General features: G+C 38.7%; 1 protein-coding gene across 1 annotated transcript in view; it reads right to left on the bottom strand.

Moving 5' to 3' along the window:
- LOC139746881 (ER degradation-enhancing alpha-mannosidase-like protein 2) overlaps positions 1-13,210 on the bottom strand; it is a 37,176-nt gene extending 23,966 nt beyond the window's left edge. The window contains 3 exon segments of the mRNA XM_071658534.1: positions 3,964-4,149; positions 8,558-8,668; positions 13,021-13,210. Coding sequence (XP_071514635.1) covers positions 3,964-4,149; positions 8,558-8,668; positions 13,021-13,157 — 434 coding nt within the window. The 5' untranslated portion in view covers positions 13,158-13,210.
- Between the last annotated feature and the right edge of the window lie 1,758 nt (positions 13,211-14,968).

Consider the following 14,968-nt stretch of genomic DNA (forward strand, 5'->3'; position numbering starts at 1 on the left):
TCATTCTGAAATACATACATATGTACACATATGTAAAAATATATACAAATGTACATATTCATACTTGCTCACCATTATCTATTTCCGGCACCACCCTACCCCAAAGGAAACAGTATTGCCTCCACCTGGAAACAAACACAGGCCACATCCACTCACATCCATTCTCCAGCTGTCATGTGTAATGCACCAAAACCGAAGCTCCCTATCCACATCCAGTCCCCTCAGACCTTTCCATTGTTTACCCGAGACATTTCATATGCCCTAGTTCAGTCCACTGATGGCATGTTGACCCCAATAAACCACGTCATTCCAATTCACTTTATTCATGCATGCCTTTCACTCTTCTGAATGTTTAGGCCCCAATCAATGAAAATCTTTTTCACTCCATCCCTCTGTTTTTTCATATACAGGTACATAACCGAATTCTGGGCAACTGATGGTTCAGCACATCATTTAGTCCAGGCAAAATTATGTGAGGGAACTTGAAATTACTGCAGCCACCAGACTAGTTTACTGGGCAGCCACAGATGGCGTGTGTAGGGTGCGCTTATCTACATTCTTTACACTGCACTTGGTGGTGGTGATACTGCAATTCTGTGAGATTCTTAGCTTACTTTGCTCAAATTTAATCCTAGCTATGGCTTCTAAGACATACGAGAGTGTTGATGAATTATTATTATGTAACCATGGTTGGTCTGGCAAAATGGTTAATCCGGCAAGGCTTTGGAACCAGGAGTGCCAGAAAATTGGTGGCGTACCTGTACAATAAAATTTTACTTTCTGTAAACAATTTTGTTATCAATGCTAACTATCACAGGACATGAATTTCCACTTAATAAACCATTAATGGAGGTACTACTGAATGTTAATACTGTACACATGTCAAGAAGAGAATTCTTTGAAATCACCATCTGAATTCAGTAATTAGATTTATCAAAGAAACACCATGTGGTAACTGAAATGTTATCTGAAACAATTTCCAAAACCTTACAGTTAGTTCACCTAAAATCTCAATGCAATAGTTTGATCACGGAAAAAATAAATACAATACAATTTGATAAAGAGAGACTTTCTTGTTCTAAACACTGGTTTCAGCCAAGAATGAAGAGATCCAGCCCAAAAGGTGTGCACTGGTAAGTCTTTATCATATATAAAAAAAGTCAAGTTTACCATCAACTGTGATGGGGGAAAAAAAAAAAAAAATCCTAACTTCCCTGCTCTTTCAGCAAAACAGTTATCCCAATAACCATTAGCTCAACTAAAATACCAGTCATATTTCCAATCCTCTCTCTTACTAACATCTGATTTACTAATTAGCAATTCAAGGTTCCAAACATCCAATCAAACAATTTCAAAAATCATTCTTTTCAGCCTTCATATATTTTCACTAAATCTCGAAACTATTGAGTAAATGGTGCAGTGTCTATAACTGAGAATTAAACACAGGAAAGAGTATAGAGAAGAATACAGTACCAGACATTGGTGAGCAACTGGGTACACCACAAGCTTTTCTGACTGGTTTCCTAGGGAAAAACTTTTTAAAGGTACCTTGAAGCACAATGTTAAGCTTACTGAAAGTGAATATCCTCATACAGTAACAAACTGCATAACAGTGTAATCAAACTTTATTTATCCTTTAAACAGACCTCACACAGATTTAACTTGCCTGGTAAAGGGGACCTTACGATGATGTATGATCCACGCTTCCATGCCAACAATCAAATTTAATCTGAAATATGGTGGTGGCACATGATATGTAAGGCCTTCTCATACAACAGTTACACATGAGTCTTTCAGTTACCTTTCGGTTATTACATGGAGATGTTACAGCAGACTGCTAAGTGTAGATGACAATGAGTAGTATTTGCATCTTGTAACAGATCACAAAATGTAATTCATTTACTCTCATTTCCAAACTCGAGAGAGAGAGTTAATCCAGACTAAAACCTGTTAGACATACCCAGACTCAGAGATTTATAGGGGTCCTGAAGTACATCATCTGTTGTGATAATGGCTTGATTACACATCTAAACATGAGTTTTAAGTCACTTTTATGAAATAAGATTCTTTAAGGATTCTTTTAAAAGATTTTCCTTTTATTTACATAGAATGTAAAGTAGCAGGTTATATGGTATGGTATTAAAGTATGGTATTAAAAGGTCATAAATTGGTGTATTCCTATTCTCTTCTTGTAGAAGGTTTCATACAATCCGTCTATCTATCTATCCATATCTCCAATGTCTGTTTCCTACAGGAACTCCAATCTAAGGGATGGCCTTTGTAGTTTCCACTTATCTCTGTCCTTATATGCATCCCCCGCATACACCATGCTATGCAATTTTCCACCATTTCTCTCCCTTCAGTATTCTTCAACTTTATTTCCCCATGTCACAGGTAGGGAAAAACATGAGATGGCTAGTGAAGTTCAAAGCTTCAAGGTGTATAGATACAATTATCAGCACAGCCCACTCTTGAGTTGCCAATAGCCACACAGTGATGATGTGACACTAAACTTAAGTACTGTGTAGTCTAGCTAGTGGTGAACCACACAGGTAGCCAGCTCTAAGGAACAAACATCAAAGTAACACCTATAGAAGAGGGTAGGAGAACCAACATTGCTGCACAAAGAAAGCTGGTCATTTAGTAGTTAAACTGGGAAAATTTATAAGTCAGGGCTGCTTCTCTTAATCCCTGGGGATAGGGGAGAAAGAATACTTCCCACGCATTCCCCGCGTGTCGTAGAAGGCGACTAAAGGGGACGGGAGTGGGGGTAGAAACCCTCCCCTCCTTGTATTTTAACTTTCTAAAAGGGGTAACAGAAGGAGTCATGCGGGGAGTGCATTTCTCAACCAGGTGGACTTAATGTATTCAAATTTAACATTTCTACTCCATATTCATTTCTGCTTCTCTCTCCAAACCTCTACTTGACTTTGTTATTTCCTTTGAAGATTCATCTGAGCAAAGTCTCCACAGTCTTAATATTCCATCCATTCTATTAACTGACCTTTAATTCCTCTGGGATATTTATTATCTCTGATACAGCTAAATCTGTCTCCAGAAAAATAGTGGATTTTGTTCACATTTCAAAAGAATTTCTCTTCAGAACCCTTCTGCTTTGTGGGAAAAGAATGCATGAAATAGGGTGTCACCACCTATTCATGGGTTTTGCATTACAGGAGAACTGCACTTAACTTACATGGCAACTACTTCTATCTATCTATCTATCTATTCATCTATCTATATCTCTGATGCCCATTCCCTTCAGGAGCTCCCGCAAACAGGTGGCCATGGCAAAAGATTCTCCATAACTGGTAAATTTCAGTACTGCTTCTTAGCCTTTAGTGTCTCACCCTCAACTGATCACTGGCAGGGGTCAACTCTAGCACAGTGTTTTCAGAGGTTCTTACCTACTGTACCAACTGACTTCTACCTAATGTTCCTACCAACTGCTTCTACCTGATGAGTTTGCCTACTGTTCCAACCAACTACTTCTATCTAATATTCCAATCAACCAATTCTACCTAACATATCTACCTAAAGTTCCTACCTAATACTTCTATCTATTGCTCATTCTATCTCACGAAAAGGCAGGGCTAGTGTGCAGCACTCACTGGAGGAAAATCAAGTTACTAAGAATGAGTTGTGTGAGTTCAATGTTCTCCAGTGTTATTTGTAACAAGGAGATAATTCTGTGTTTTAGGACAGAATACCAACAGTCCTCAAGCAGATGACAGCTACCTGAGTCAAAGAAGTACAACTTGACATCTACCCATGTGCAACTCCTTATCATCATAATTTTCATACCTGCAGTGCTGATGAGGCCTCTTTTCATGGCGTGTATATTTTCTATGCCATTTTCTTTGTCCAAAGCAGTACCTGACTGGGAATCCTGAATGTATACATCCTTTGCTTTGTATCAGACATTACAAAAACTAATAATAATGTAAAAGCATTTTATCTTACTTTTTCGACATGAGATGGCCACTGAGAAATCCACCGAGTATCCTGATATTTGTTTCAAATACAGATACATTAATATTCACATCGAAGTTTGCCCTCTCCATGATAAGTCCTACTACTCGCTGAAATTCAGTCTTGTTTCCCATTACTGCCAGAGTGTCCAAGGCATCAATGAGTGTAAGAGAATAACTGTGGGAAATGAAAAGCATATTATCAGTGTCAGTACACAATTAAGTGTTATATATGGCACTCAACAATACATATAACCTGCATTTTAATGATTATCCTCTGACCCCTAAAATATCAGCCCTCCTTGGACATATATATAATTTTTTGCTATACAATTGGCCAGACATGTTTTTGTACTTAAACTGAAAAGTAACATGAACAAAACTTGACCTGTCAAACTGATATAAAATGTTCACAAAATCTAAGCCTTATTGTAATGCCTATGGTAAAGGACCATGCTATATCAGCAAAGTATATACATATTAAGGAGAGTATGCTGTCTGTAAAGGTACGAGACAATCATTTCCAAAATCTTATCCAAGATGTCAACACAGTGTATAGCCATGGAAGGCCACTGAAAAAATCTAATAAAAATAAGAAAACTAACAAGAAAGTGGTAGAGGATGTGTGGATCAGGTGTTTGCTTTGAAGAATGTATGTGAGAAATACTTAGAAAAGCAAATGGATTTGTATGTAGCATTTATGGATCTGGAGAAGGCATATGATAGAGTTGATAGAGATGCTCTGTGGAAGGTATTAAGAATATATGGTGTGGAAGGAAAGTTGTTAGAAGCAGTGAAAAGTTTTTATCGAGGATGTAAGGCATGTGTACGTGTAGGAAGAGAGGAAAGTGACTGGTTCTCAGTGAATGTAGGTTTGCGGCAGGGGTGTGTGATGTCTCCATGGTTGTTTAATTTGTTTATGGATGGGGTTGTTAGGGAGGTAAATGCAAGAGTTTTGGAAAGAGGGGCAAGTATGAAGTCTGTTGGGGATGAGAGAGCTTGGGAAGTGAGTCAGTTGTTGTTCGCTGATGATACAGTGCTGGTGGCTGATTCATGTGAGAAACTGCAGAAGCTGGTGACTGAGTTTGGTAAAGTGTGTGGAAGAAGAAAGTTAAGAGTAAATGTGAATAAGAGCAAGGTTATTAGGTACAGTAGGGTTGAGGGTCAAGTCAATTGGGAGGTGAGTTTGAATGGAGAAAAACTGGAGGAAGTGAAGTGTTTTAGATATCTGGGAGTGGATCTAGCAGTGGATGGAACCATGGAAGCGGAAGTGGATCATAGGGTGGGGGAGGGGGCGAAAACTCTGGGGGCCTTGAAGAATGTGTGGAAGTCGAGAACATTATCTCGGAAAGCAAAAATGGGTATGTTTGAAGGAATAGTGGTTCCAACAATGTTGTATGGTTGCGAGGCGTGGGCTATGGATAGAGTTGTGCGCAGGAGGATGGATGTGCTGGAAATGAGATGTTTGAGGACAATGTGTGGTGTGAGGTGGTTTGATCGAGTGAGTAACGTAAGGGTAAGAGAGATGTGTGGAAATAAAAAGAGCGTGGTTGAGAGAGCAGAAGAGGGTGTTTTGAAGTGGTTTGGGCACATGGAGAGGATGAGTGAGGAAAGATTGACCAAGAAGATATATGTGTCGGAGGTGGAGGGAGCAAGGAGAAGAGGGAGACCAAATTGGAGGTGGAAAGATGGAGTGAAAAAGATTTTGTGTGATCGGGGCCTGAACATGCAGGAGGGTGAAAGGAGGGCAAGGAATAGAGTGAATTGGAGCGATGTGGTATACCGGGGTTGACGTGCTGTCAGTGGATTGAATCAAGGCATGTGAAGCGTCTGGGGTTAACCATGGAAAGCTGTGTAGGTATGTATATTTGCGTGTGTGGACGTATGTATATACATGTGTATGGGGGGGGGGGCATTTCTTTCGTCTGTTTCCTTGCGCTACCTCGCAAACGCGGGAGACAGCGACAAAGTATAAAAAAAAAAAAAAAAAAAAAAAAAAAAAAGAAAGAAAAAATCTACAAAAATACAAATTCAGAACAGGTATCATCACTTCATCTATGACATGAACACATTCCCACACTTATGAGAAGACTTAAGCTTTAAGACTCTTTACACATAATTATCCTCGATATAATCTTGTAAAATTGATGTAAATAATTCAAGATGATTATGAAAAAGGAGTAAAGAATGCCTTGCAAACACACGTAACACAACAAGGGGGGTGAAAAGCATGCATGGGGGAGAGTAAATTGGAATGATATGTTATAAAAGGGTTGACAAGCTGTTAATGGATTGAACCAGGGCATGTAAAGAGGCCAAGGAAAGCATGGAGAAGTTTGTTGGGCGTAACTGTGGATGGGGGATGTGGTTTCAGTGCATTGCCTACAACAGCTTGAGAATGAATTTGAGCGAATGCAGACTTTTTCTTTGTCTGTTCCTAGTGCTACCTAGCTAACGCAGAAAACAGTGAGGAAGTAGGAAAGGAGAGAATATAAATCCAGTCATGGGCACATATATACATACACACACATACACATACATATCAACATACACATATATATGTACATATACATACACATACATATATATACACAAGTACATATTCATACTTGCTCACCTTCATCCATTCATGGCATCAGCCCCACAGGAAACAGTATCGCCACCTCCTGCGTCAGTTAGGTACCACCAGAAAACAAGAAAAAAGGCCACATCTGCTCAAACTCAGTCTCTAGCTGTCATGTGTCATGCACCAAAAAACAGAGCTCCACATCCAGGCCCCAAAGACCTTTCTATGGTTTAATCCAGAAGTTTCACATGCCTTCGTTCGGTCACCTGACAGCATATCCACCCCAGTATATCACAACGTTCCAATTCAATCTATTCTGTGCATGCCTTTCACCCTCCAGCATGTTCAGTCCCCAATTGCTTAAAATCTTTTTCACTCCATCCTTCCACCTCCAATTTGGTCTCCCGCTTCTCCTTGTCCCCTTCACCTATAACACATATATCTTCTTTGTCAACCTTTCTTCACTTATTCTCTCCATATGCCCAAACCATTTCAACACACCCTATTCTGCTCTCTCAACCACACTCATTTTATTTCTACACATTTCTCTCTTACCCTTTCAATACTTACTTGATCAAACCACCTCAAACATTTCATTTCCAACAAGTCCATCACCCTCCGTACAACCCCATATAATACTGTTGGAGTACTATCCCTTCAAACATGCCCATTTTTCCGCTCCAAGATAACATACTCTCTTTCCACACATTCTCCATCGCTCCCAGAACCTTTGCCTCCTCCCCCTCCCTGTGACTCACATCCACTTCCATGGTTCCATTCGCTGCTAAGTCCACTCCTACAGATCTAAAACTCTTCACTTCCTCCAGTTTTACTCCATTCAAACTTACATCCCAACTAACTTGTCTCTGAACCCTGCTGAACCTGATAACCTTTCTCTTATTTACATTTACTCTCAACTTTCTCATTCATGTAAATAACATTCTGTTTCTGTGAATACTATAAAAGTCCACTCAGCAACTGACCGTAACAACACAGAGGATAATATACACTTTTTCTGGTATTCTACTTAATAAGTATAATACAAATGTATTGTTAGACTTGTTTTTACATGTGGGGAAGGAATATGAAGGTAACAGTACCAGTGTTTAACCCTTTTGGTTCTATGTATGTCAATCTACTGTTACACAGCAAGTGCTTTGAATGCCAATCTATAAATTTCTTTTCCTGCCACAAGATGAATCATGCATAAACTGCAGACCTTGGCTGGTCATAGATGGCAACCCAAACAAAGGATGAAATACTGGAACTGCCTGAAGGTCTCAGTAACCCCCAAGTGACCATAACTGGGTGGCTTCGTGCCTTTTCTAGGAACTTGCTACATCCTTGGCACCCATCCTTCCTTGCAGCATCCCTGCTGCACTCATCCCAACCTTACTCTGGTTAATCCAGTAGATAATGTATTTTTCTATATCATAAATGCTTAAATCTTAAATTCATTAGAAAATTATTGGTTTAGACATTTTTTCTACACCTTGTCATATAAAACAAAAGTTATGAACAGTAAGTTTCGTAATCTGCATAAACAGGATTGGCTAACCTGACAGAAACCATAACACTGTTTTTCTAAACTAAGAATGGTCAAGTCCTAATCCATTACAGAGAAAAAAATTCTTTTGTGCAACTATTCATTACGTTTTGAAAACTGCAAAGGCCAAAAAATTATTTCATACCAAAAAGGTTAATCCCATGGCTTGACAGCCAACAACATCCAACCCTGCAAGTAGGTGTCTGAGCATTCTGTTGGTTAATTCATTCTCCAGTATTAAATATTTACTTCGTTTGCACAGCTCTACAAAAAGTATACCTGATTTTCTCAACTGAAATCAGGTTTATTATACATCACAACTCATTAATCGTTAGTGATTTTGTGTAAAACTATAAACCTTTATACTGGCTTTTCTTTTCCATTTTCTTATTCTATAAAGCTCTTTACGATATACAGTTCAGAACTTCCAATAAAGATGAATCATAAATTCAGGAATGTGGAAAGTATACTAACCTGCCCCAGGTATCATGTCCATCACATGACAGTGGTCGTAATTCATCATAAGGGTATGCATGCTTCATATAGCCGTCATATGCATGGTAGAACATTCCACGAACGTCTTCCCTAAAAAACGAAAAATGTGAAGGGTTTGCATGTTTTTCCATTACAAGCACCTGATAAAATACACAGGTACACCACATACATGATAATATATCTCAAAACTTATAAAGAGCCCAGCATTACAATACTCTTTCTTCATGTGGTTACACATGTGATAAGGTACTTTTAGAAAAGCTGTATCACTGTCAATGGATACAAGGGAGTACACTCTTGCTGAGGATCTTGCTCCAAAGGAGTCCAATATCTCTCTGCTCCATTGTGAAGTGCAGCCTTGAAGCTGTAAGAGCCCCACAAAAGGGGTCATGGGTCTCTATAACAATTCTGTATACTAATAACTTCTTCAGTATTGTACAAATACCATTGGACTGCAAATGTTATTTATGTTTTTCTTCTCTCCCCATATGAACAGCATATCACTTAGGGAGAATGGTTACATCTACAGAATGCAAATGCTGAGTATACGAGGAAATTTTTGAAATTTTGTAAACTGTCAATAAAAATAAATGGTAATAAAAATTATCAGTTACTTTCCTTGCACCAGATGTTCTGTTACAAATTTTTTCCCCATCATTGAGCAATGTTCACATTTGTTATTGGCAAGCTGTTTATCAAGTCTATTTCATTCTTTTACCATTTTGTGGACAATATAATTGCTAATGTGCAGTTCCTTAATAGATATTGAAGGATATGGACAGGTTTACTTTCTTGTTATCTGGATACTAATTTTAACAATTTCTATGAAGGAGCTGCACATCTTAAGTTATATTCATTGTCCACAAAATATTATCAAAATTAATAAAGAGTTGAGAGAGCTCTACCATGCAATAATGATTACAAAGGGATGTAGATCGTTTTATAAATCAACCACTGTTTTTCACTTCCAGGTCCTCCATATGAAACTTGGTATACCATGTTCTTTCATTTATTGCCAATTATCATCTCTAAATATCAGTGCTGGGAATTTTTAGGTTTAGTTAGACAAGGTTAGGTTGATTTGGTTCACTTTGCAATTTGCTTCCCTGATGATCAATACATGTATCACCACATTTTCTCTAAATCTGTTTTATCATACTGCATGATGACTGTAAGATGAAGCAAGAACCAGACATAAATCTCATTTTCTTTGAACAGCTTCCTTATTTTCAGCAGAGCATACTGAATAATGCTGAAATAACTCAAAAATAATGGGACTCAAAGTACATCGTTATCATACAGGAAATTGCTAGATGCAGTACCAAAATGATATGAAAATTAAAATTCGAGCACTGTTAGTAACCACATTCTGATTAAATCAGACACCCAGAGTGACCAGTTTTGTAAACATGAAGCAGTTATTGGGAATCCAAACTATATATGTCCTGGAGAAGTGACTTTTAAGTGAAACTACATACAGTAAATTCAATTTTAACATAGACCTACTATGAACAAGGGTCACATTCCTGAGGTAACTTTTAGTCAAACTTTCTCACATAAACACTTAGTAAGTATTTATTTTCATTTATATTTATTATACTTTGTCGCTGTCTCCCGCGTTTGCGAGGTAGCGCAAGGAAACAGACGAAAGAAATGGCCCAACCCCCCCCCCATACACATGTATACACATACGTCCACACACGCAAATATACATACCTACACAGCTTTCCATGGTTTACCCCAGACGCTTCACATGCCTTGATTCAATCCACTGACAGCACGTCAATCCCGGTATACCACATCGCTCCAATTCACTCTATTCCTTGCCCTCCTTTCACCCTCCTGCATGTTCAGGCCCCGATCACACAAAATCTTTTTCACTCCATCTTTCCACCTCCAATTTGGTCTCCCTCTTCTCCTCGTTCCCTCCACCTCCAACACATATATCCTCTTGGTCAATCTTTCCTCACTCATTCTCTCCATGTGCCCAAACCATTTCAAAACACCCTCTTCTGCTCTCTCAACCACGCTCTTTTTATTTCCACACATCTTTCTTACCCTTACGTTACTCACTCGATCAAACCACCTCACACCACACATTGTCCTCATACATCTCATTTCCAGCACATCCATCCTCCTGCGCACAACTCTATCCATAGCCCATGCCTCGCAACCATACAACATTGTTGGAACCACTATTCCTTCAAACATACCTATTTTTGCTTTCCGAGATAATGTTCTTGACTTCCACACATTCTTCAAGGCCCCCAGAATTTTCGCCCCCTCCCCCACCCTATGATCCACTTCCGCTTCCATGGTTCCATCCGCTGCCAGATCCACTCCCAGATATCTAAAACACTTCACTTCCTCCAGTTTTTCTCCATTCAAACACCTCCCAATTGACTTGACCCTCAACCCTACTGTACCTAATAACCTTGCTCTTATTCACATTTACTCTTAACTTTCTTCTTCCACACACTTTACCAAACTCAGTCACCAGCTTCTGCAGTTTCTCACATGAATCAGCCACCAGCGCTGTATCATCAGCGAACAACAACTGACTCACTTCCCAAGCTCTCTCATCCCCAACTGACTTCATACTTGCCCCTCTTTCCAAAACTCTTGCATTTACCTCCCTAACAACCCCATCCATAAACAAATTAAACAACCATGGAGACATCACACACCCCTGCCGCAAACCTACATTCACTGAGAACCAATCACTTTCCTCTCTTCCTACACGTACACATGCCTTACATCCTCGATAAAAACTTTTCATTGCTTCTAACAACTTTCCTCCCACACCATATATTCTTAATACCTTCCACAGAGCATCTCTATCAACTCTATCATATGCCTTCTCCAGATCCATAAATGCTACATACAAATCCATTTGCTTTTCTAAGTATTTCTCACATACATTCTTCAAAGCAAACACCTGATCCACACATCCTCTACCACTTCTGAAACCACACTGCTCTTCCCCAATCTGATGCTCTGTACATGCCTTCACCCTCTCAATCAATACCCTCCCTTACTTAGTAAGTACTTTACTATAAATCATACATTGTACAAAAGCAAAAGAACCAATGAAAACCCATAATAGCTGAAATGAAATGTTGAAGTATAACATCAAATTGGTCTATAATTGGGGATCACATGGTTGTTCACCATATCATCTGTCTGTTGACATTAAAAGGCACTTGCGCAAAGCTCAATCATGCGTGGAACAAATATTTCTTAATGAAAATATGTTACCATAAATCTTGGGACTCAAAGTACATCGTTATCATACAGGAAATTGCTAGATGCAGTACCAAAATGATATGAAAATTAAAATTCGAGCACTGTTAGTAACCACATTCTGATTAAATCAGATACCCAGAGTGACCAGTTTTGTAAACATGAAGCAGTTATTGGGAATCCAAACTATATATGTCCTGGAGAAGTGACTTTTAAGTGAAACTACATACAGTAAATTCAATTTTAACATAGACCTACTATGAACAAGGGTCACATTCCTGAGGTAACTTTTAGTCAAACTTTCTCACATAAACACTTAGTAAGTACTTTACTATAAATCATACATTGTACAAAAGCAAAAGAACCAATGAAAACCCATAATAGCTGAAATGAAATGTTGAAGTATGACATCAAATTGGTCTATAATTGGGGATCATATGGTTGTTCAACATGTCATCTGTCTGTTGACATTAAAAGGCACTTGCGCAAAGCTCAATCATGCGTGGAACAAATATTTCTTAATGAAAATATGTTACCATAAATCTTGGCTGCTATGGCTGTTAGGTGAGGTTTCATTGGTTCTGCTCTTTTAAAAGTGTGCTACCAACCCAATCTTATATTAACCCCACTCATTCCCAGATACTGGCATATATAAACCTAACAACTGCCTTCTACGATACCATCTAATATCATGCTCCAAATAAAGCTCTGGAAGTGCCACTGTATATTTCTACGTATTACACAATCATTACAATCATTACTGAACAAATTTAACTAACATTCAAAGTTGATTATGTTGCAGCGCCAAAGCTACAGTTCTGTGTTTCCCTTACTCTTTCTGGGCACTTTCTTACATCATCACAGACCTCCTCATTAACATTACTTTTAATAGTATAAGAAACGGTAACAAGTTTCATCCTCATCAACCGAACCAAACCCAACTTAATGCATTTAATCTACTCCTATCAAAATTCAAAGGATGTCCGAAACGGAAATAATACGTCATATCCTTACCATGTCTGTTGTCCCCCAACACAGGAACTTCATTACTAAAGTGGCAACGGCAAAGTAAACAATTTAACCATAATAAAGTTCGATCATATGTAGATGGAGATATATACGTCCTGAAAATAATCACATCGTACATATGGAAAGGTCTATAATGATATTTATCTCAAGGTATAAAGATACATATTTACCTTAATTTCAATATCTCTCGGTCTGTCAGGCCAATAGAAGAGGAAACGAGAAAGCATATTTGTAAATACGCTATAAGAGTATATATGATCGTGTTTCTTGATAGCATTACTGATTGCCAAAGCCAATGTTTTGACATACGTCAGGATCTTCTTATTTAAGACTCCGGTAAAAGCCATTTACCCACCGTAAACTATCAAAAGTTATCGTTTTTGCTGTTACATTTATCTTAAATATCTTGCATTTAATATATATAATTAAACATTTACTTTAATACTTTTACTTTGACGGGATGTGTATGTTCACAGTACTCTATTCTGTAAGCCTGAAATATACTGCTAACTAATATAAACACATAACATTCGAATCTACATAGATATTCATGAAATTCGATTGTCACCCCGGTAATTACAGTACACCTCGACCAAAGTTAAACTGTAATATAAATAGGATATTCTAAACTGTTCATCACAAACTATCTTTCGTAAATAACTCTTTTACATATTTTGCACGCTGACTCAAACTCACATGGACATATGGTGTGCTACGATTGGTTACTTTCTAGGCCGGAGAGTCCTAGACAACATATCGTAGTTACTTACTATATGTTTGATTGACTTACAGCAAAAAGAAGAATCGAAAATAAAGCAATCTATCGCTTGATAACGATGAATCTTTTCAGGAAATGACCGTAAACATCAAAAGTAAAATAACCATAAAGTTAACTGTAAAATTAAAAGGAACACGCACTTAACTTTCAACTCCGCACGTTTCTAACTTTTACATTCGACAATAAAGTAGAACACAGAACATAGATATAAAAAGACTGAAAATAGCTCGCTAAGATTGTAGTTAACAAACACACAAGAGATGGTGAACTATGAGAACAACACAGTAAACACACTGGTGGTGTACAGGTTAGCGTTACTGACCATTACGAACGGGCCCTCATGCATTAGAGTCCAAGGCGCGACAGTCGGCCTAAACACTTGGTGTTAATCCTCCTGTGTGGGCTGGGAGATATTAATGAAGGTTTATCAGATTTAGGCAGTCATTTAGCAGAAACTACACGGTGGACTTATAAGATATTACAAAACTGGGTTATGACAGTTACTAGCTAACTAGTCATACAAGAGCTTAAGATCAAGGTGGGCTGGAGACTTACACTGTTTTGGATAAACACAAGGATGAGGTACGTAAATCTACAAAGGCAGAGTGACATATACAAGGATGTTCACAAAGTACATAGTATGCTTTTATATATTATGCAAGAGGATGAACAAAAAGTAATGAATAGTTAGAACAATGCTGTAACTGACATACCACACAGCCTTACAAACAAGAGACCGAGATGTACACTCGCATAGCTATGCACTTGTTTGTGACGTTTACAGTGGTAGGTATAGGAGTGTTCTTATACCTGTCTGTACGAACTCTGGTTGGAACATGTTGACTGTGATGACGAAAGGCGGTCTGTGGTGGAGGGGTGTCGGAGGTCTCAGTGACGTGTGTGATGTGTGTGTGTGTGTGTGTGTGTTTTAGCAATTTATTGCCAAACTACCGTGCAAGCTGCCTGCGTTGGCCGGAGATGGAGGACAGGTTTAGCAAGATGAGGGCCTCTTAGTAGGTGGTGTGAGAAAGACCAAAGATGACTCTGCATGCCCTTTCCTGTTGGTCCCTCTGTGTAGCTGTTAGTTGGGAGGACCAGGCCGGGGAGGCGTAGGTGAGGGTAGGTAGAATCAAGCTAGTATATACATTCCTGAGCTCAGTGGGTGGAACGCCTAGTGGTTTCAGTCGGTGTACAAGGTACAGACGGTATGAGGAAGATCTGCTGATACTGATGACTTGGCTCTTCCAGTTTAATCCGTCGTCTATAGTGACACCAAGAAGTCTTTAGTCTTTGACTACCCGGAGGATGTCAGGGTCTTGTGTGATGTCATGAGGCAGGAT

Source organism: Panulirus ornatus, chromosome 66 (assembly GCF_036320965.1).
Source record: "Panulirus ornatus isolate Po-2019 chromosome 66, ASM3632096v1, whole genome shotgun sequence".
Classification (NCBI taxonomy): Eukaryota; Metazoa; Arthropoda; class Malacostraca; order Decapoda; family Palinuridae; genus Panulirus; species Panulirus ornatus.